At 42.4% G+C, this 22,289-nt stretch overlaps 1 protein-coding gene across 7 annotated transcripts in view; it reads right to left on the bottom strand.

Annotated features, from left to right (window-relative positions):
* Positions 1-22,289, bottom strand: part of PIEZO2 (piezo type mechanosensitive ion channel component 2) — a 365,197-nt gene that overhangs the window by 49,010 nt on the left and 293,898 nt on the right. For 4 of the 7 annotated variants that reach the window (XM_084780682.1, XM_084780685.1, XM_084780683.1 and 1 more), the window contains 10 exons: positions 21,689-21,854; positions 19,122-19,365; positions 16,311-16,407; positions 15,177-15,336; positions 12,948-13,037; positions 11,243-11,367; positions 10,162-10,233; positions 5,363-5,469; positions 4,053-4,151; positions 210-324 (listed from right to left, as the gene is read on the bottom strand). In XM_084780682.1, the coding sequence (XP_084636808.1) occupies positions 210-324; positions 4,053-4,151; positions 5,363-5,469; positions 10,162-10,233; positions 11,243-11,367; positions 12,948-13,037; positions 15,177-15,336; positions 16,311-16,407; positions 19,122-19,365; positions 21,689-21,854 (1,275 nt within the window). The remainder of the gene's footprint in view (positions 1-209; positions 325-4,052; positions 4,152-5,362; positions 5,470-10,161; positions 10,234-11,242; positions 11,368-12,947; positions 13,038-15,176; positions 15,337-16,310; positions 16,408-19,121; positions 19,366-21,688; positions 21,855-22,289) is intronic. The other 3 variants (XM_084780684.1, XM_084780686.1, XM_084780688.1) reach the window with 1 other exon arrangement.

Genomic DNA, 22,289 nt, shown 5'->3' with positions numbered 1-22,289 from the left:
CAAGGTAAGATTAACCCTCTTCCACAAGTTGTTATGGGTCATGGTCTTCATCACAGAATAGAAACCATATTAAGAGACTAGGTTTCCTATGTTGCTTTGGTAACACAATCCCTTCAACCTGATTGGATAGAAAACCCCATTTCTCAGGTGACCCTGCAGCACTCCCTCTATGGTGAAGATGCCTTGGACCCCTTCTTCCCAGCACTCACCCTCCCCAGATCCTTTGCGCCTTCCCTTCTGCTCTTCTTTTGCCAACTTCTTTTTCTCTTTCCTCCTCTGTCGGAGTGCTGTTTTAGGATCAGTAATCCAGGCTTGATAGACGAACTGAAAGGAGAATGTCCAATTATTTTCTGACTTTTTTTTTTTTGGTGGGGGAGAGGGGAGGGGTTGAGACAGGGTTTCTCTTGTAGTCCTGTCCTGTACTCGCTTTGTAGACCAGGCTGGCCTTGAACTCACAGAGATCCTCCTGCGTCTGCCTCCCAAGTGCTGGGATTAAAGGCATGTGCCACCAAGCCCAGTTTATTTTCTGACTTTAAAAAAAAAAAAGGAACTTAAAATGAAAATGGGCCTAAGCCAAGCTTCTTCCATGTAAAAAATTTTTTTTCTTACAAGTGGCTCTTTCCCTGCTCCTTATGTTAAATTGACTTCTGGTGGCTTATACTTTTTTCTTTTTCTTTGATGGTTTGAGAGGTCTCATTATATGGCTCTGGCTGGCCTAGAACTTGTTCTATAGAACTACCTGCTTCTGCCTCCCAAATGTTGGATTAAAGGCATGCTCCAGCACGCCCATTTTATGCTGTTCTTTTGTTACCGTAAGATGTAATATACTTCATTGGGTATCATGGATGATTTTGACATAAACTCTGGGTAAAAACGAACCACTGTCCCACCGAAACACAATCACCATTTGTGATACCCAGCCATGGAATTTTTGCTTTGCACTCCACAAGCTGAAGCAGGGAGTCTTGATAAACTCCGTTAGAGGAGTTTCTCCCACCACAAACTTTTTAGTCAACAGCAAAATGACATCGTTTACAGTCTTCTTTACTTGCAGGGAAGTAAGCTTATCATCTTAAATACTCTAGTAACGGTGATTCTGAGTAACTTCAAAAATAGGCTCTGCAGATGGATGGGTGTTTTAAAAGGACAATAATGTAAGTGTGAGAGTAAGCTATTCCAGAAAAGCAGGGGTGGCAGGTGGGAACTGGTGCTTCCGGTTCCCTTGGTTAGTTACATTCAAGAGCTGAAGACAGTTGCATCAACAGTTTACAACAACCAATACCCAGAAAAAAGCAGTTTGGAACATCCCACCCTCCACATCCCCAGGAGCATGCAAAAGCAACCAAACTAAGCCTTAGACATAAAACCAGCCCTCTAGAAACCACAAAGCCAAGCTGGCATGCTCAACATGCAACACCCGGGTCTCAGGGAAGCTGGGTTTTCCATGGTCATGATTAAGATAAGCATGCCTAACGGGTAGCTGTAAATCCACATATTGTCATTTTATCCTAGATTATTTTCATATTTTTTTGGAAAATACAACATAAAACAGATTGGCGTTCTGATGTCAATAGAAAATAAAGACCCAACTCTTCCACATATGTTAGGGGCACTTGGTTCGAGAAAAACACTCCCTTTTCCCTTGCTGGTAGAAATGCAAATTGTATGGGCAAATACAATTTTACACAAATGTAAAATTGGTAGTATTTCTATATAACAGATCTAGGAGGTGAAATGTCTTATTTTATGCTAAACTGTATGTTATGAAATTAGAAGATGAATTGATATTCAGAAGGGTCAAAGCAAGGACTGACCAATGGATCTTTACTGAACATGTTAGCTTGGGAGCCTAAGTCCTTGTCTCTCAGTTGTAGTACATTAAATGACAAATCCGCACAACATAGTTTGTTTTAAAAGAAATTGAACTAATAAATAAGTCTTTGGGTTTGAGGACCACATCAGATGACATTTCCTTCCAGAAAAGTATTATACTGTTGTTTTATAAAATAAAAGAGCCCAAGCAGTAATGAAAAGGTGATAGTTTGTGAGTGCAGCAGGTGTATGAATTGTAGGACACCCTTTGTTCTGAAGAGAAAGCAAACAGCTGGGAGGGAGAGAGGAAGGCTGAGGAGGGCAGGATTAGCAGACTTTACAAAGAGCAGGTAAGAGGACCATCAATTGTTTGACATAGCGAGGGGAGCTACTGACACTGCCTTGTCCCTAAAAGACGAAACACATGGGTGTCTTCTTGGTGAGAAGAACGTTCTGGTCATGCAAGTAAAGGGAGCAAGAGGGAGCCAACACACTGTGAGTCACTGAGTTCTTAGTCTCAGGTAAAGCTATCTTAAGATTGCCCTCTTGAAGCATAAACAATTTTCCCCCCCACAAGACAGGGTTTCTCTGGCTGCCCTGGAACTCAGTCTGTATACCAGACTGGCCTTGAGCTCACAGAGATCCACCTGTTCCTGCCTCCCAAGTGCTGAGATTAAAGGCGTGTGCCACCACCGCCCGGCTGAAACATAAATATTTTAAAATTTCAAACACTGGGCCGAGGGCCAGATTTTCCTTCTCCTGTTTCAGAAAAGGGTTCTGGTCCTCATTACATCAATAAATGGAAGATTTTTGTTGACTTTTCAAATTATGACACTGCAGCTCCATTTAACTGTCAGCCAACTTGGTGGTTTGTCCAGGGAGCCAGGCTCTAACTGCATCAGCCGGAAGGAGTGGGTGCTTGGAAGAATACACAAAATATCTGAGAGTTAGGTTAATAGTCACTGCCACGAGTGTGTCTCTGTGACTTTATCTTAGAGTTTATTTTTTATTAGGGGAAAATGAGAGTTGTTTTTACCAAAAGCCATTTGCCATTACGCAAAAATGCATATTTTTCAGACAGAAAGGATTTCATTAGTATGGGGATTCTTAACTCAAGTTGGTAATATTTTATAGTTTGTCCTGGATTTAGAATGTTACCCAGAAACTTTTTTGCATCTCTGTCATCATTTAATCATCGATAGCTTTGTTTTAAGGAACAGAAGGGATGGATAAATGAGCTGAGAACTCATATATACTTATAGAGAAAGAAAGATAAAGTCCCTACAGAGACAGCAACAGTGACTATTAATTAAAGTCAGCCTTCAGGGATTTAAAATGAATGGACATTGGAGGTTGGGCCTGTGGCTCTAGGTAGACCAGCACTATAGCCTCACCTGGGAGCTCTACAGACTCAGAATTGGAGGTCCTGTATGATGGGTGGAGCCAGAACCAGTATGAGAATGTGATCACAGGGAAAAGGCAAGGCGCTCTGGTCTCTGTCACTATCCCAACTGCTTGCTTGAACTCAAGGGCCACCATATCCTAATGACCCAAGAGTGTGAGTGCTCACAACTGGCTAAGTCTGGAAGGAAAAGCATGCTACAAAATACGAGATGGATGGTTTCTTCTTGGTGGCCTTTAATAATGAAGTGACTGTGATACAGGCAGCTCACTGACTTGCATTGTACATCAGATGAATGAACAAATGTGCTGTTAAACTTTACTCAGAAGCACTGTTGTGCCCTGGGAGAGATGCTGGATACAGGAACTAGACAATCAGATCCAAATTAGGAAGCCAGAGACTAACAAGAAGCTGAAAAGGGCACAGAGTCAGAGGAGTTGTTATATTAAATAATGTTTTCCAGGTTTTTTAAAAACCAGCTTTCTGAGAAAAAAAACATATTAATGTTTAACTCATTATACTGATGCATGCAACCAGATGTGACCCTTTTAAATTGAGATGTAACTTACACAAGACTATGAGGAGAGAAAGTACACGTATATCTGCATTTTCTCTTTCTATCTTTGATACTCTCTAGTGTCAACTTTAAAAGGTAGTAACATGATAAGAAGTCCAGTTCCTAAGAACTCTCTCTTTTTGGAAAACTCAATGTTTTACGTCTGTATGATACTTCCATTGTAAGATTCATAGAATAGAGAAAATGTAGATATAGGAATGTTTTGCTAAGATTCTATGGAGCACAGGGCCACACACTACACATCAGTGAAACATGAAATACCTTGGCAGCTCTGATTAAATAGTGAAGAATAGTTTTGGGAAGTTTAATGACAGACTTTGGCAAGGCTAAAATGGCTGAGGCAAACTTCCCAATAGCTCTCTACAAAGAAGGACAAAGCAAGAGTAATTAGTAGGGGAAAAAACCCAAAAGTTAACAATTTGATAAATGATGTTGCATGAGTTTGTCTCTACAGTTAACATGCCAGTCACTGAAGCTAGAAAAAAAAATGTGCTGGGCTTGTAAGTTAGGAAAAATCACACTCAGTCAAAGCATGTGGTCTATAAAAACACAGCGGAGACGGTCCACGTTCTCTTCTTTGCTGTATAAGTGGTGGTTAGCATAAAATCCATTAGATAAAAAGTAAGGTTGTTAAGTCATTAGTGTTTGGCAAGCACTTCCACTCATGCACACAAACATGTCGCCAAGCACACAGAGGAGCAATGGAGTCAGGGAGGCAGCATCAGACCAAGGGCCCTCCACAAATCACTTGGTTCTTCAATGCCATCAGGGAGGCCAAGTGTTTGAACTTGGCTCATTTATGAAGTCCTGTCTAGGGAACAGCACATGGCCTTATCATGGGTAACCATGCAGTTTTGTGGACACCTTTCTATATGTCCTGTGCTATGAGAAATGGGATGTAATTGTTCCTGCCTGTGGTCAAAGAGTTCACCCCGTGTGCACTGACAAGGCGTCATCTTCAAAAAGGATGGATTGTACCCTGCCTCCATTGACACTGTTGGCCTGTGGATCAGAGGTGGGGGTTGAATCAATAGGTTCCTGGACAGAGGGGTCTCAGCTGAAAAAGATCAGCATAGGCTGGATGTTTATGGTTGTTATTTAAATACATTATGACATCATTAGCAATGCAAACGAAGTTAATTTTCAAAATCCAATGCAACATTTAGCTGACCATTTCAAAGAAGAGCATGCACTTTATTTACACAATCAACTCGGGCACGTAGGGGGCTGTGTGCCCAACATTTAAGCAATCTGTAGCAATGCTGAGGAGACTGTCTGCTTGCAACAGAAAAATCTCTTTTTGTTTAGGGCATCAAAAAATGCTTTGACATCAAAGGACGAAGAGCTGACCCACATCCTGTTCACATGAAGTGGTAGTCACCGCCTTACTGAGAGGGCTAATGCTGCAGCTTAATTAGAAATGCAGTTTCAGATGTCCACCAGAAGACTCTGAGAGCTGTATTGGAGGAGCACAGAGGTCACCCAGGCCTGTGAGCAAGACTTGTCAATACAAAACAACCACAGCATTCCTAACTAGCAAAGGGCACCGTCGTCCCCGTCGCTCTAATTACCTGGAATGCTGACTTCCGTGGAGGTTCTTCATCCTCCTTTTTAAGTTCTTCTTCTTCCTCCTCTTCACTATCCGTTTCAAACAAATAATAATCTCCACTCCTGACCACTGAGCGAAACAAAATATTTGCTTACTTCTTAAAGAAGACACAAGAAACCTGGGGGCTTATTAATGAGATAACCTCCCCCAAAGATACACAGATGGCCACCAAGAGGACCACAGCAAGAGGTGTTAGCAGAAACAAACAGATGGAAAGAACCCATTTTAGCCTAGTGTCATATGGTGCTGGCATGGCTGGGTCTACAGAGCATGAGGCCTTGTCTGTGCCATTTAAGAGATTGGCCACTACGCCTTTGACCTGGCAATTTCTTCCTTCTTCGCTGTTTTATAGGGCCCAACCCATTTGTTGCGGCGATGCCAAAATACTTGAACACTCTTGCTTCACAATTCGTCAATTTTGATCATCCAGACAAAGGCCAAAGTGAAGTGGAAGATTTGGCATGGTCTGTTACAGACAAAGTAACCAGGGTGACACAGAACGGAGATCAGTGCCACCAGCCTCTACTTCACTTTAATACTGTGCAGACCTGGCTTCTCCACACGTAACAGACGAGGCAACGCAAGACAAGACATTTGAAAGAGTTAAAAGACAAACAAAATAAAATAAACAACAACAACAACCACATCGCCACAAAGAGGAAAAGGGTAGATACACCAAAACAAACAAACAAACAACCCAAAACAAAACAAGACAGTAACATCCCGTCTGACTACTTTCTATGTATGGCTATGGGAGTGACTGAAGACAGCAGCCTTGGGTCATAGGGTTTGGCTCTGTCATATTTCTAGCCAGCAAGCCATTCCCTAGGAGCAAAAGGAGATCCAAAGGGAACTATAATGATTAAAGCACAAACAACATGGCTTGCTTCTGCCTGATCTGACACTTGCCCTGCAAGCGCATACTGTCTGTGTCAGGAACAGGAATGGAGAAACCAGAGATGTCTAGAGACTTAAAATTCAGCCTCTATATGCTTGGAAACTTTTGAATTTAATACAGAAAAGAGACTCCCCCGTGATGCTACACCAGTTGTGCCATCATAGTGGGAAAGCATATTCGTGTTTTCTAATTGTATATGGGGCTGCAAACTGCGGAGGCATCTCTGGGGTGAGAGAATTTATACCTCATAAGGTAACAGGAAACCTCAGTTTGTTTAAAACAAGTTGCTTGAATGCCACTAGCTGCGGTCAAAAGTTGAACAATTTTGTCCACAGTTATCAGACGACTCTGAGCCTTCATTCAGGAAGACGCAGAGTGAATGAATTGGGCCTTATATCCTTGAACAGAAGCACTGTGATTTCTTACTCATGTTTTGAAGAAAAAAAAAACCTAGGCCCAGTGTATTGGGTCCAGGCCTGAGGGAACCAATGCAATACAACATAAGGTAATAATAAGCAAGACCAAACAAAAGTTACAGCATTACATTTGACAGTGAGGAAGACCATTAAAGTAATGCCTTCACTTAAGCTGAGAGATTTGGCAGGGAAGTTTTGTGGAGTCTGTGTCACATGGTCATTTGGGACAAACACAGGGCATTAAGAGATGGAGCATTTTACCCTCATTATAGGCACTAAGACCAACGATAGCTGAAACTGTATTCAATCATACCTTCTATCACTTTTAGTCATATGGCTGAGTCCAAATGATTTTCATCTCAAGCACTGATTCTGTCATTACCAATACCACCAGTTTTTACTATGTAAACAAGCAGAACTGGTACATTTAAAAAGATGAAAAATTTTAAAAGTCTCTTAGTCCTTCATAAAACATGGTTGAAGCAAAACTAGGAAAATAAGCACTTTCTTTAGTGTGTGCTGCTAATAATTTTAAAAATTCTTCCATGTAGATTAGTGTAGATGAGGGCACTGCCTCCAGGCTGTGTCCAGGCACAAATCACAGATGTGGGTATCACTGATAAATTACTTAGTATGAAACTAATGTCTAGAATCTCACACGCATGCCCACAGAAGCATGGCCCTTTTCTTCAGATATATATGAACAAAGCAAGGTTAGGTACTGGCTAAGGTCATACGGAAGTGACAGAGAGACATCCTACAGTGGGGACGAAGGTATCATTGAACAGCAATGATGCAGTCCTGTGTGTGCACATAGGTTTGGAACTAGCAAATTTGTCACCAATAGACACCGCAACTGTGCTTAGGCACAGCATCTCTCAGAAACTGTTCAAAAGTCCAGCACAGTCACTCAGTGGATAAGAACAAGGGCTTCTAATAACATTCTTCCAGAGCTAAAGATAAGTGCTGGAGCATCAAAGACTAAAATGAGCCAGAGACACACAGTCTTTCCCTTTTGTTTCTTTCAGACTTGGAAAAGAAAATGTGCTACCTAGGAGAAATTTAGAGGCAGAATATGATTCCAAACCAGGCATTACAGACGGCCCTGCATTATTGCACTGTGACAGGTTATAACAAAGCACACGGATTTGAATACCAGAAGAGTTTGTTGTAATGAGGGTGAAATGAATCATAAACATCTAACGCCATTAACCATCACCGGGAATTATGTTGTTACCAATGTGTACGGTGACTATCAAAGACCATATCCAGTTCTTTTTTAAATGATTCAGGTGCCCAAAGGGAGAGACAACCACAGTAGCTGCAGTGGGAATTTACCCAGCTGAAGGACAAACATTCAATATGATGCTATTTCTGAAATGGATAGGTCACTCTAAACTAGCAAAGGCCCATTAAAAACAGGAAAGTAGGCACAGTTTACTTGTGACTTGATAGAACAGGCATTTAGTGCTATGTATGCATTGTTAGCTTGACTAAGATGCCAGTGAATCAGACAGAGAAGCCACACTGGAGTTCAGCTTGAACCTTTGATCTTGGGCAGAAAAGTAAATGGGATTCTTTGTAACTCTCTCACTTAAAAAAAAATGTAATGGTACTGTTGGAATTCAACGGAAAGGATTAAATCCAAAGATAATAAGCAAATTTCAAAGTTCATGCTAGTTCAATTATCCCTCCTGATTTTAGAAAATGGCTTCAAGAGTAGGAAAAGCCAATTGCAGATTACCATGACACTCATAATTCAGGATGGAAAAACTGAAATCTACTTCGTTTTCTAAAGATTTCCTACTAGCAGAGTTGCTCTGAGCACTGTGTGATTTTTCTTTGTCCATTCTGACCAGTTATAGTAACGGAGGTGCAGCATAAGACAAAAAGGGCTAAAGATACTACATGTTATTTTCAAAATAATAATTATTCTTCTACCACATTTAAGGAATGCAGGAAGACTAGATTTTTGGTGGGTCATTCTATTATGAAGCCTTTGGTACTGGCTTTAAAAAAAGCAAAACTAAGCAGAACAAATATAGCCAATAATGTCTGTATCCATTTTTATCATTAGGAGGAAAACACGCTGTAGTTTATGTCACTAGCAGATTCTGTTTTCCTGATTTTTGCTCTTAGTTGGTCACATCTGAGGCTATACTGCATTCTGGGCCTGGGTACTTTGGTTTTTGATTGACGCAGAACCATTTTGAGGTTGGGAAGAATTCAAGTATAATGTAAATACATTTTAGGTATCCCTCATCTTCATATTAACTACACTTCTAAAAACTCTTAAAGGCAAATGAAGTCTTTAAAATTAACTTTTATTCACAAGATGTAATTATCAACTCAGAGGCTTATTGCTGAAGAAGCCCACCTTTTCTAGCTTTTTCTGAACTCTGGCTGGCTGATTCAAATCAGCTGTTCTGGCTCAAACTCCTCTACCAGCTAACTAATTCAATCTGGCTTCTCTCAGCTTCTCACTGAATTGCTCTGGTTGGCCTTAAACTAACTCTGGCAATTCATTTTAATCTTCTGGCTCCTTTTTATTCTCTGGCTTCAACTGCCTCTGCAGAAATTCATGAAACAACTCAACTGCACTGCACTCACTCAACACAACTGCACCAAACTCAACTCTACTCCACAAATTAACTCCCCACTGACTGGCTCAACTGTGGACTAGAACTGACTAAAATTAACTAACTGAACTGAACTCAACTCTCTCAACTCAACTGCCTCTCTCTACACTCTCTTGAATATCTTCTCTCTTCCTGTGCTGGTCTTGTGAGAGTTGGGCGTATCCTATTCTATCAAACCTTTCTCTGATTCATTACTTTGTCTCTCAATTAGAAGTCATTGTCCAGGATTAAAGGTGTGTACTAAGGACTTTTCATGTGTATTCTAGCCAGAGAGATTAAAGTAAGGCCAGATCACACAGACCTTTGGATGTGATCCCTTACCAGGTTAAAAGTCCTCTATATAAATCCAAGCTCTGGGAAGGGGGCTGAGGGGAGGGGCGGGATGCTCATTGTCATTCATGCCCAGTGCCTTACAAAGAGGGTCACAGACACTTTGAGCAGAGCAATAATCCTTCAGAATGCCGGAAGGAGCCAAACTTATCCATAGAGGTTGTAAGCCACATAGTGGATAAGAGCAGAGCTCTGGATGGAAGATTTAGGAAGCATCCTTGGTTCTTTGTTTTCTGAGGTAATACTCTCTACATCCCAACTTTGGCTTTCTTTAGCCAACATGCTAATTCCTTTGAAATAATTGATCCACAAGGACTCAGAGACCCATTAGCACTACAGTGTTCTTACACTCTGAACCCCTATCAAGTCACAAGGGTCAAACCATGCATGGGACACACAGGTCATGGGGAGCCTGAATTCTGGTCAAGGATATAAGGGTTAGAATTGATGAGATTGGAAGAGGATCAAGAAAACCTACTGGAAGCATGATCAACCCAAGGCCGCCACCACTGCTTTTTTTTGCCCTTGGCTTTCTGTTTGTCTGCTTCTCCTAAAATGAAATATGTCCAGATATTAATGCTTAGGAAGCGAGCACACATGTTTTGAAAACCACGTTTTAACAACTCAATTGTCAAGTCTAGGTAAGTTGCAAACACACATCAGAGGCTGGGAAAAGGAAGTCTACTAAGTATAAAAGTAGTCATGTGCTAACAAACAGTCCACTGCAGTGGGAAACACTGAGTGTTCTTAACAGTATATGCTGCATGCTCACTTTCTTCCTAGGATCTGAGGGCATGTAAAGAAATGTTAAAAAGGAGGTATTTTGGTAAAAAAAAAATGTGGCTTATGCTGATTTTTTCACTAAATTAACAATCATTGCCCATTTTAAAGAACCACTTAGTAGTAAATAATTCATTAAAATGCACCAATCATAAGGAGCAGAACTTTTTCTTTTGATTATTTCAGTACATGATTGGAGGACAGTTACTGCTAATTAAGAGATTCTAGGAACTTGAAAGAGATCATGCATTATATTTCTACTCCTTTAAGTAGGAAGGCATGCAGGCTCATTATAACAAACTGTTAAAGCTGTAATTAAATAGATCCATAATTAAATATAATAAATTCTATGCTTTACAGTAAATTTCACTGGAATGAATAGCAGCTGAAATTCAAACTATAACTATGCACAAATGACATGAACTATGCATGCATATTTAAATTTCACATTGAGTTTATAAAACCAAAGGCAGTGTATCTAAAACTTCTATCCTAAAGGAACGAATTAAGCAAAAACAAAAAAGCCAATTTCTCTAGAAACATGTCTGTGAAGTAAAGCAGGTTGTGTTCATTGAAGATATCACATTGGAAAGCATATGCTTGCAAAATTATCCATTCACTAACTGTGCACTAATGAGACAAACATATCCGTCCACATTGGGAGCGTGAAACACAATGAAACTATTGGCAGAATGAAGAGAAATGGTATTTTGCAGCCCTACCAATGGCATGCTACTATCAGATGTCAAAGTGCACAGTGAGACGGAAATGTGACATACTTTCATCATCATCTTCTTCTGAGAGTTTCTGGATGTCCTGGCCTTCCCCTGACTCCTGGGTCAAGCTCAGCATCCTCTCCTTACCCTTTTTGTACTTTTGTTGCCGGGCTTTGATGCGATCCATCCTATAAACAAGGCAGCATTAGTACCAGTAGGAGAGCATGTGCAGTGGTCATGGCTTGGTCAGCAGTGTGGACTCACATTGTTACCTGAATATCTGAATCCATGAACAAAGTGAATGATTAGCTTTGAAGTACTTAAGGATTATGAGATCATTGCTTATTAGCAATAAATAACACACACACACACACACAAACACACACACATTCACACACACACATTCACACACACACATTCACACACACGAGTCCACAGAACTCTGACTTTCACAGATACTGGGGCTAGCAATATGATCAATAGTTATGATGCTAAGGTTGAGCATGAAGCCCTTGATATCTTTTCTCATTTTGTATCATAGCCAGTCTGATCATAGAATATTATAACAGAAAGCTTTATGTTATTTTTTATTTGCTGTGAATGGGTGTTTCACCTGCATGAATGTATATATGTGCACCATGTGCATGCCTAGCGGCTGCAGAGTCCAGCAAAGGGTATTGGATTCCCCGGAGTTGGAGATGGGTGTTGGGAATAGATCCCAGGTCCTCTGAAAGATCAGCCAGTACTCTTATTGCTGGGCCATCTCTTCTGCACCAGCTTTGCATTCTGAACCAAACATGAAGTGAGGTTTCACTTATGGGAAGTGAAAGAATATTCTTTTTTGGGAAAGAGACTGTTTTAAATGCAGCTTTGCATTGGTTCTTCCGCTAGATCTGAGTGAGAATGGATAACAACAGGCATAGAACACTGCTTAAACATGACAGTGTACATACACACCTTAGCTTTTTTGTGCAAATAACCATGCCATGGAATAACCTAATTTATACAAGGAAATACCTTTTAAGGGAATAAAGTTAAGAAGTGGGGTCAGGAGGGAATGAAGCTGCTCTTACAAATTCAAGAGACTTTCCTGGAAAAGTGTCTAGAATTCAAATTCTATGGCAATTAGCTTTTGAACACTAATATTCAAAATACAGATGTTTACCAGTTGTTAGAAATTCCACGCATTGCTAGAAATTTCATTCTAAAAAGATTCTTTTCAATTGAACTCTCAATTCTCCTGAGTCCTATTAGCCCACCACTGTCCCTTCCAGGATGGTGTTGTAGGAAAAGCTTAAATCAAACTAGGAAGAGACTAGTTATACCAAGGCTGCTTCTTGTGACTGTGGACCCTACATGACAGAGCTCACTCGTCTTCCTGCGCATGTATTACATTATTTTAAAAGATGCTTCTGAGGCGGACTCCATATTTATTCCCTGGATCTGGAAATGCGCTGAAGCCACTCAAGATTCTGGGTTAAATTACTGAATCCATGGTGGCTTCCTTGCCCTTTTTCAAGATGGTGCCTTTCTCACATCCTGAAGCTACCATTCCATTAAACTGCTTTTATCTTTAGCATAGCAGTTTTAGTGCCTGATCTGACAGACTAATCAACACTCAAAATACAGTTGTGTACCATCCTAAGAAATTCTATTCATTGTTAGAAATGGATACATTTTTCGGGGATCTGAAGTTCCCAAGACTCAGTTGAATGTACTCATACAAACTGGAAAGAAGACAGAGAAACAGAGTGAAACGTGTCCTTACTGTCTCTTCAGCTGATCCATGGATTTTTTCTCTTCCTCAATTCTTGCCTTCACCGCTTTCACAATTGTAGCCTGGAAAAGTTCGGCCCCTCTAAAATACAATTGGGAACACAGAATAAATCGGTGTTCTAGAAGCTGTTCATCTCCTCCCAGAAATGATCGTGACAGACCAGAGATCGTGACACCCCTTTACTGGAGCTGACAGAAACTTCCTGGCTGAAGTCACCCACTCATTTTGTGTGCCCTTTTTGAGTGTCTGAACAAGGGAAAAGCAGTCCCTTGGGAGTAAGTGGGCTGTCTGCCACCCTGAAAGGCCAGTGGAGAGACAACGGTTGGTTTGCCAGAGACTAAATGACTTCAGCTGTGTGTCACACATTTATCAAGTGACACTCACTTCTAGTATAGGGCCTAGCTTCCTGCTTCTAGACTTCCTAGAGCAGTGGTTCTCATACAATTATTTTTGTTGCTATTCATAACTGTATTTTTATTATGTTTAGGAATCTAATGTAAGTATCTGATATGCAGGTAGTCTTAGGCAGTCCCTGTGTAAAGGGTTGTTTGACCCAAAAAGGGTCATGACCCACAAGTTGAGAGCCGCTATCCTAGAGGGAATATTGGTCATAAGGCAGGAAGTTGTTCGCCTCCGACACATACCCTTACCACTGCCATCCTTTTTCTCGCATGACAGAGAAAGGAGCTCAGTCCTCTTGGCTTGTGCTCCAGTCCTTGCCTTGTTTTCTTGCTTTGCCTGCTACCTGAGGAATATATGCATTTTCATACTTCCATTTCTACAAACATTGTCTCTCTCTCTCATGTAACTGTTCAGATACACTTGCCCAAGTGGGTGCACATGGGTTGATATTAGGTGCATATTAGGGTACATTGATATTAGGATATCTTCCCTAACCAGTTCTCCACATTATTTTATATATATATATATATATATATATATATATATATATATATATATATAATCATATTTCATTATATGTGTTTGTGCATAGGTCTGTGTGAGGGCAAGCACAGATGTCTATGGACATCAGAGGTGTCAAATGCCTCTGGAGTTACAGGCAGGTATGAGTCAGTTGACATGGGCAATGGGAATTGAACTTAGGTCCTCTTTGAGAGCTGTCTGTGCCTCCCATCTCTCCAAACCTTCCACATTACTTTTTGAGGCAGGATCTCTTCTCTAATGAGGGTCGACCATGCCACAAGGCTCCATGACTTTAAAGTAGGCCCCTACTATGTCCTTTCTCTATGAGACTCCAACTTAGGTAACAAAGGCTGATATCACACTCATATTAAATGAACTTCTGAAATAAATTATTTTATCCTGGCAGGGGAAGGAAATGAAATCTAGGAAAACTGGTATTGTGAACACCTATGCATGTATGTATGAATCTCAAGCTCAAAAACAGAACTTGGTGATTTCATATGGGAGACTAACCTAATGTATGCCAGGCAATGAGTGCTATGCTGTCTGACACGGCCAGCTGCTCCAGACAAGCGCATTCTCACCCTCTGCCCCATTCCCACCCAGTGTCCTGTCTGTCAATGGCAGTTGCTCTGGCTGTCCAGGGTCTTCTCTAAATCCAAAGAGAAGGGGCAAAGATGGGAGGAAGGGTGGAATCCAAGGAGGAGAATCAGGTGAGGTGGGGATGGGACTTAAAGGAAAGGAAGAGTATAGCAGGCTAGGACAGAGGAATAGAGGGGGTGTGGTCCTATGGTCAGCATCTGAGCTCTCTTCTCATAGTGGCCATGTTAATTAACATACATTCTTACTAACAGTGTATAGGAGTTCCTTCTTACCTCATCCGCATTGCACTCAGTTTGGGGATTTTCAATTGGACCCATTCTTATGGGGCTGAAATTAAGTCAAATTATATTTTTATCTGATTTTGCTGATGAATTGTGATGTTGAGTACCAGACAATCTACTTTTAAGACAGTTGTATTTGTTCTTCCTTTTCACACGCACCCCCTCTTCTTGTGATGTAGAAGGACAAATATGCTCTACCACTGAGTCACATCCCAACCCCCTTTGTGTATTTTCTCTTGTGATATGTCCTTTTCAGATCATTTGTCCATTGGTCTTAGAGTCTCTTGTTAAGACTATTTTCGATGCAAAAGGACTGGTGTCAAGTCCTTTCATGAATGATTTTCCTAGATGAGATTTAAATTTTTGTGTGAGTTCTGCAATGCAAGTTGCTGGTGAAAGAAGACTGACCCACCTGGATGCCAGGATCTGGGAGGCTTTGATGTCGGCCACGACATGCAGGAAATAATAGCTCATGAAGACTCTTCGCTGAAGCAGGAGAAAGGCAAAGCAGATGCTGTCCCAGATGATGCCCGCTTCCCCACTGGGCAGCTTGCATTTGGAGTCATCTTCAGCTGAGACATCAAAGGAAGGCAGAAGCCAAAAAGTAATGAACACCTGTTTCCATTCCGTTGTATAAAGCCTACAGAGACAGGCTCGGGAAATTCCACGGGCACAAGAGGGGAACTCTGATGTGCTGACTTACTTATGAGCTGAGTGGGTCACAGGCAAAAGTATTGGTCTGAGGTCCGACATCAGCACGAGGGGCCTCACAGGGAAACCCCTGAACATTCTTTCTTCAAGAATTCTCTAACAAGGGCCATGAAGAATCAGCTCCATGGCAGATGGAATGCTTTAATATAGAAGAGTCCTATCCAGGGGCAACTGGCTTGACCACAAATGTAGGCTAGTCTATTAGAAGGCTGGGGCAGCACATTTTACAGTAAGTACCAATTTCCAGAGACTAGCTTAATGCTCTGCTAAATACAGCCTGAATTAGAAGCCACAGCCAGCTAGCGCACTGGGTCGGAGTAGCCTTGCCGAGCATCATGGGAGTACACAGGTCACATGACTCATGTTTTTGAGCTAGAGGTAGGCGGCAGAAATAGCATTTCCCATTGTCTCTGTGTGGGGAAATCACTCTAGAAATTCCTGGGCTCTTCCCAATCGGCTTTCTGAGCCAGAAGCCCCAGAGCTTCTTGAAGAAAGAATGAACGTCTGGAAGCCTGAGGTACCCTGAGGACTGACCGTTCTAACTGGAGCAATTCCAGCTGTGAGAAGGTGGCGGGAATTGTTTTTAATCCTATTTGTTGAAGTACATGGAGGCCCCTGCACTGCACCGCTGTGGGGGCACTTGCTGGGGGCACCTTGCACTGTAGGCAGTGGTCCATCACATAGTTTCACTTCCTAGTCTCCATCTCAGGACAGGGTTGATTCCTACCCCTCCATCTCATTCCTTTGTGTGTTTCCCTCTAGGCTTTAAGTCAGAACAGTACATCTATCCTTCCTTTTCCATGCTTCTTCTTCCAGAGGGTCCCCTCCTACTTACGCATTTGGTAGCCTTTCACTGTACAGGCCAGGCTGAATGCTTGGATCAGCCAGCAGCTGTTCCTCACTAGCGCATTGATGTACCCACAGGCTCCTATCTGAAAACGAAAGAAGGAAGCTGAACCTCAAGCTCTGAACCCAGACAGCAAGCTTGGTGTCTAACAATCCTAGTGTGCAGGAACTCACTAGGACTCAATGCTTCTGATCCAAGAAGGCCCTGTGGTATCTATGACATCAGTTTCCTAATATAGCTATTACCTATATGAACACATTGAACTTATAGGTATCTACTAAGGCAAGGTCTTTGATTTGAGTAGCATTATTTTCTCAAAGGTCATGTGACTCAAACTTATATTGATGCCCAGATGATCACTCCAGGTCTAAGCTTAAGCGTAGAGTTCTTAGGGCTGGTACATGCCTTAGAGTGTGATACATGGTCCCCATACTCATGGATCCAACATCCTAGGATTTAAACAACTTTGGATAGAAAATATTTGGTGTGGGGGAAGACCTGTATTGAACCTACCTACACATACTTCCCCCCCCCATCACTAACCCCTAAACAGTGTAGAACAGCATTCATTTCTATATTAGGTGCTTGTACACTTATAAGTCATCTGGAGAAAATGTAAAACACACAGGAGGACGTGGGTGGGCTCTACGCAAACACAGCAATACAAGGCAGTTGAGTATCCAACTACTGGGAACTCAATGGTTGAAACCAATACTTCAGAGAGACCAAAGAAAGTCGATGTGCATAGAGGCTTGTTTGGCCAGTTCTCTGAGTTTAAAAAAAAAGTCTTTTCTGTTGATTTGTATGTAGTTCTTTCATAATAATACATTTATTAGGCCAAGTTCCAATCCTGAGTTGGGTAGTTTAAATAAACATTGACCATTGCAAGTCAACACATAAATGCTGCTGGATCAACTGTGCACAAGGCTCTAGGACTCTCATGTAGCACTTACTCATCAAATGTGGTTATTGAGCTTGGAATCTGCAGCCTTAGAAATGAACATTTAAAACTAGACTCTAACCCCACTCCAGAAAGTTTTTGTTCTTTCCCTCTGGACAAGGACTGACCCCCCTTTAGTCTCCAGAGACTTTCAGTATGTTTTTGTTTGTTTCTTTGGCCCCTGAATGCTTCCTCCTAAGTTTTCAAGGAAGGATCACAGATGACAATTTTCTGTTCATCCCTTTGCCCCTCAACATTGTAAACATTGTCACCAACGATTGTGTTATAGTTATTTATAAAAAAGGCTGTCTCCCCTTTCAGAATGTGAGTGACTCAAAGGAAACACCTGGGTCCTAGTTGATACCTGGATCTTCAAAATCGAAAACTGCTTAGCAAAGACTAGCCTACAATGTACATTTGTAGAATGAATAAACATATGGATAGATGGATGGATGGATGGATGGATGGATGGATGGATGGAAGAAAACAGGTGTGGACTGGCAGATGGATGAAGAGACAGTGTATCCACGCACTTCCCAGGATCACCCTATTGGAGCTCTTCCTCTGCAATCTGCTGCAGAACAAGCTAGCATGCTGCTGCCTGTCTCACACCCCTACGGCACTGCTCTCCCAACACCACTCCCTGTGAAAGTTTGTGTCAGTAATCTAAAAGTCTTAAATACAGCCAGTTTGTTGTCAATTAAAAAAACACAATCCTTTGATAGACTGTACACAAAATATATAACTCAACTATTCATGGCTGTACACACTTTTCTAGATCTCTAAACACACTGACTCACATAAAAAGATCTTTTAAAAGAAACAACCCAGCCGGGCACTGGTGGCACATGCCTTTAATCCCAGCACCCAGGAGGCAGAGACAGGTGGATCACTGTGAGTTCAAGGCCAGCCTGGTCTACAAAGCGACTCCAGGACAGCCAAGGCTAACATAGAGAGACCCTGTCTCAAAAAACAAACAAACAAAAATCAAAAAATAAAAACCCAATAGTTTGACAAGTGAATTCCTAGTGACTTCCTTCATAAGAAGAAAGGAAGGGAAGAAGCAGGGACCATCACAGTACTGTTTCATTAATGTAAGACTCGCCACAGCCACGAGAAGCAGGCACAAGGCTCATCAGTTACAGCCCAGTGGAGAAGCACTAAGTCCCTAGCTTATGAAGGTGGTCAGTCATGTTCTCTGCAACACTAAGTAACTCCAGTGGTGATGTAAGTGATGGATGTGATGCTGGAGTTACCGCTGGGCAGGGAGCACTATCTGTAACATTAGAGCAAAGGTTAGACCTGACCACAGCATTGTTCCCCTGCCCCATATGGTTACCCCCACATCCTCATCCAGATGTTTGTACTCAGAAATAACCTAGTACTGGCTGAATTTTCTCTCACATCTCTGGCTACATTAAAGTCTAAAAGCCCTTTCTACCTCATTTCTCACATAACAGGGCATTCCAGAGACTATTGCAATTTGTCTTACACTCTAGGCAAGTGGGTTCCTTTTTGGGGAACATGATAAAAATTTGTAGCGTTCAATGATCCTGATTCAGTCATAAAGGAGCCCCTGCAGAGAAACACTATGACAGACACTAGCTTGTTTCCCAGGAAGGACGGGATGTTAAGTAGTAAACCCATTGTGTGACTCCAAATGGGGAAAAGGAACAGAAAATATTGTCTTAACATTGTAAAACCAAGAGTGGCAAGCAGTCACTGAAGCCTGTACTTGGAGCATCTCGGCTGGGGCTCTTAGGAGTCATGTGAGAGGCCAAAGCTTCTAAGAACCACCAAGTGGACTATTTATTCTCACGCTGAACCCACAGGTGTCTTATGTAGTGGGGACCACTTACTGACAGTATATTTTTCATGGTAATCACAAACACGTTGTATGCAATCAGCCAGTCCCAGTAGCGTAGGATGCTCTTGATGGGTTTCAGGAGCAAATCGCCCCCAAAGAGCAGGAAATAGAAACAGGCCACCAAGTAACCCATGCAAAATATGCTGATCCTGGTTGTTCCCGTGATGAAGATGATGGTGAGGACGAACCAGAAGAGGTAGCTGAAGATGATCACTTTGGACATGTCTAGGTATGATCTGGAAAACAAACCACAGGCAATGCAAAGGCAACTGCAACACAAAGAGAATCACAGGCTCCCCTTTAAGAAGAGGGAAGACATGATATTCAACATTGGACTGTCCACGTTTTGCACAATGTGCACTAAGCTCTGTGTCTGCCACTGCCTGCTACACAGGAATCCCTTATATAACCAGCATTAGACAAATAGGTGAGTTGAAAAAATGCCACAAAGAAGTATGTTTGTCACCATCTGATTTGTGACTGATTTCTCACAAAACAACATTTTCTGTTTCCCATCACAATATTCAAAATTCTCTTTGTCTTTCTATTATATGGCAAAAAAAAAAAAAAGTTCCAAGATACAGGCACCTTGCCTCTTGCCTGGTAGGAAAGTGAGCAATGGGTTGCTTTTCATGAACTAGAAATTTATATTATTACATTACAAAAGATGCAAACTATCGACAAAGATTGCACTATAGGTTAAAAATCTCTCCTCATAGATGGAAGAACAAGTGTGATATTCTTTGCCTGGTTGTCGCTGGGCCAATGCAGGGTTCCTTGGGGGTGGGTGTCTGTCCCTAGTGGATTTAGTGATCAAAGGTGAGACTGGAGTATGGGACCCAAGTTTTTCTTCAATAATTAGAAGCTGTGGAAGGTTCTAGAGCCTGGCCATTCTGCAGGTGGCAGACGTTAGCAGCAGCTTGGCCAGCACTCACTTCTGCTTGACCACACCTTCTCTGAGGCTTTGCTCTGGAAGCTTTTCCTCTTGGGTTTAAGGAAAAGGATCAGAGAATAAATTCTTGATTTTAATCCTTGTAAAGTACGCTCCGGCCCTGGCCTTGCCAGCAGCATGAGGGAACAAGCTGTGCATTGATGCATGATCTGATAAGTGAACTTTTGACAGTCACTGATTTTACGAGTAAAACAACAGCGATAACAACAACAACAAAAAGGCTTTCTGAAATCATAACTGCAATCCTTCTTTAGTTTTCTAAAGCCAAAGCAGGAGGGCCATGCCTATGATGAGCAAACCTGCTATAGCTTCTTACACCGATAAAGTGGAATGTGACAATTTAGTCTCTAGCAGGTAGCTGGAGGTGTCACTCTCTGGTATGGCTCAGTGTAAGTAAAGCACGTGGAATGTAGTCTGACACCTAAAACAAGCAGGCAGTGGAAGCCAAGGAAGTTATGCACTATCTAGGCTCAGGACGATACAGGCGGGGAATGGGGTCAAGAAGAAAAACCAGTTAAAAGGGCTTTTGCCCCTACCTATGCTTACACTTTAGAAAAGCAGACAGGACAGGTTCCTAAAATGACAATGCTGGGAAGTAGCTGGGACATGCCACATATCTCTGGAGCTGGAAGTTGAGGCCATGTGTACTCTCAGTGCTGTCCCCCTGCCTCTGCCTACATCCTGCCACCAGCAGGAGGGGACAAACACCAACACAGAGCCTCAGAGCAGGCTTAATTCACAAAGCCAGGTCCCACAGTGCAGTTAGGCTGCACTGTGGCTGAAGCGAAGCTAAAAGGCTTTCCTGGATGAGGAGAGCTGGGGAGCCTGACACCTGACAGGCCTCTGGCTGAAACTACATCTGGAAAACCCCCAAAATACAGGAAGAATGCACCAGGAGAGAAACTGGGCTGGGTTTACATCAAAGCTCCCAAGGGGAAGCTCAGGAGGGCAAGACTGAGTGTCACCTGACTGGGAGGAGGGAGAGGCAGACAGAGCTCCGTCAAGGGAGCCCACACAGGCCTCAGGGAGACAAAACATCAGGACAGAATCAGTGAAGGCAGCTCTGGAGGCTTCGCCCCTTAGGCTCTTGAACACACAGGTGAGGAAGAGGAAAGAGCAATGACAGGAGTGGTGAGGAGGGACAGGGATGAGGGGAAGCTAAGGAGGGACAGGGTGATTGATTAGGGGGGTGATTCAGATGAGGAGGGAGAAGCGTGAGGAAGTGCAGTGGGGGTGAGAGAGGTTTGAGATGAGACATAAGTAGTAAATGCAGGATGTGAAAGAGAGATGGGGTAGACGATGGGTAAAGAAAATGGAGAGAGAAAAGCTGGTTGGAGGAGAAGGTGGAGGAAGAAGGAAAGCTGCTGAGGAGCGGAGAGGGTTCTTGTTGGAGAGATGCCTACTGGTATTGTTGGCCTAATGCAGTTCTGTTGGAAGAAGAGACCAAGGCCATTAATGGTGTCTATGGGGACAAAGGACAAGAGAGATGCAGTGATATAACTCAGAGGCTGATGTCCTTCCTCTGTGGTACACATATAGAACTGCAGTAAATGTTTGAATGACATTGCACACAAAGACTGCTTATAAAGAGACGGCTCTGCTGTCACCTGCAGTGAATGAAATCTGGTACAGGGTTATGCTGGCTAAATGAGGCTGCGTCAAGGTTCATGCAAATCTCAACGTTGTCTCCGGCCATGATGCGCACGGCTGCCTTGTTTTCGTCCTCAAAAATCTGTCGTTGTAAGGAAGCACACAGGAGCAGCATGAAGTCATCTGGCAAGACAAAAACGCAGCCACTCTTAAGGTTCTAAAATGCCACACACAGTCAGCAGATAGCTTGTCTGAGCCTTAGCTCCTAAGGAAGTTGTGTTCCCTGCCCCCACCAAGAGCGTAGGAGCTTCTAAGGTTGGAATCAAGTCCCCATTTCCTGATTTCAGCATGGGGGCAACAGAGTGAGGATAATGTACAGAGGGCTGGTGATGGTGGCATCTGGATGTTGTCATGTCCAAATGCTAGGTGCCCGCCTCCATGAATCTCGGGGTGTGGTGCATTCTCTCCTACCAGTGCTAAGGAAGCCACTGGAACACTGGCTTATCCTTTCACATGAGCCAGAGTCAGACATTTCTACTCTTTATTTTAATCAGACTCTTCTCAGTGCTTACACTGAGGGCGTCTGAGAGCAGGCTTGTGAGAGGACATAGACAGATC

This window comes from Acomys minous, assembly GCF_964271855.1.
Source record: "Acomys minous genome assembly, chromosome: 4".
In the NCBI taxonomy this organism is placed as follows: domain Eukaryota; kingdom Metazoa; phylum Chordata; class Mammalia; order Rodentia; family Muridae; genus Acomys; species Acomys minous.
Note: the sequence above shows the minus strand (reverse complement) of the source record. Positions and strands in the feature narration are given on the sequence as shown.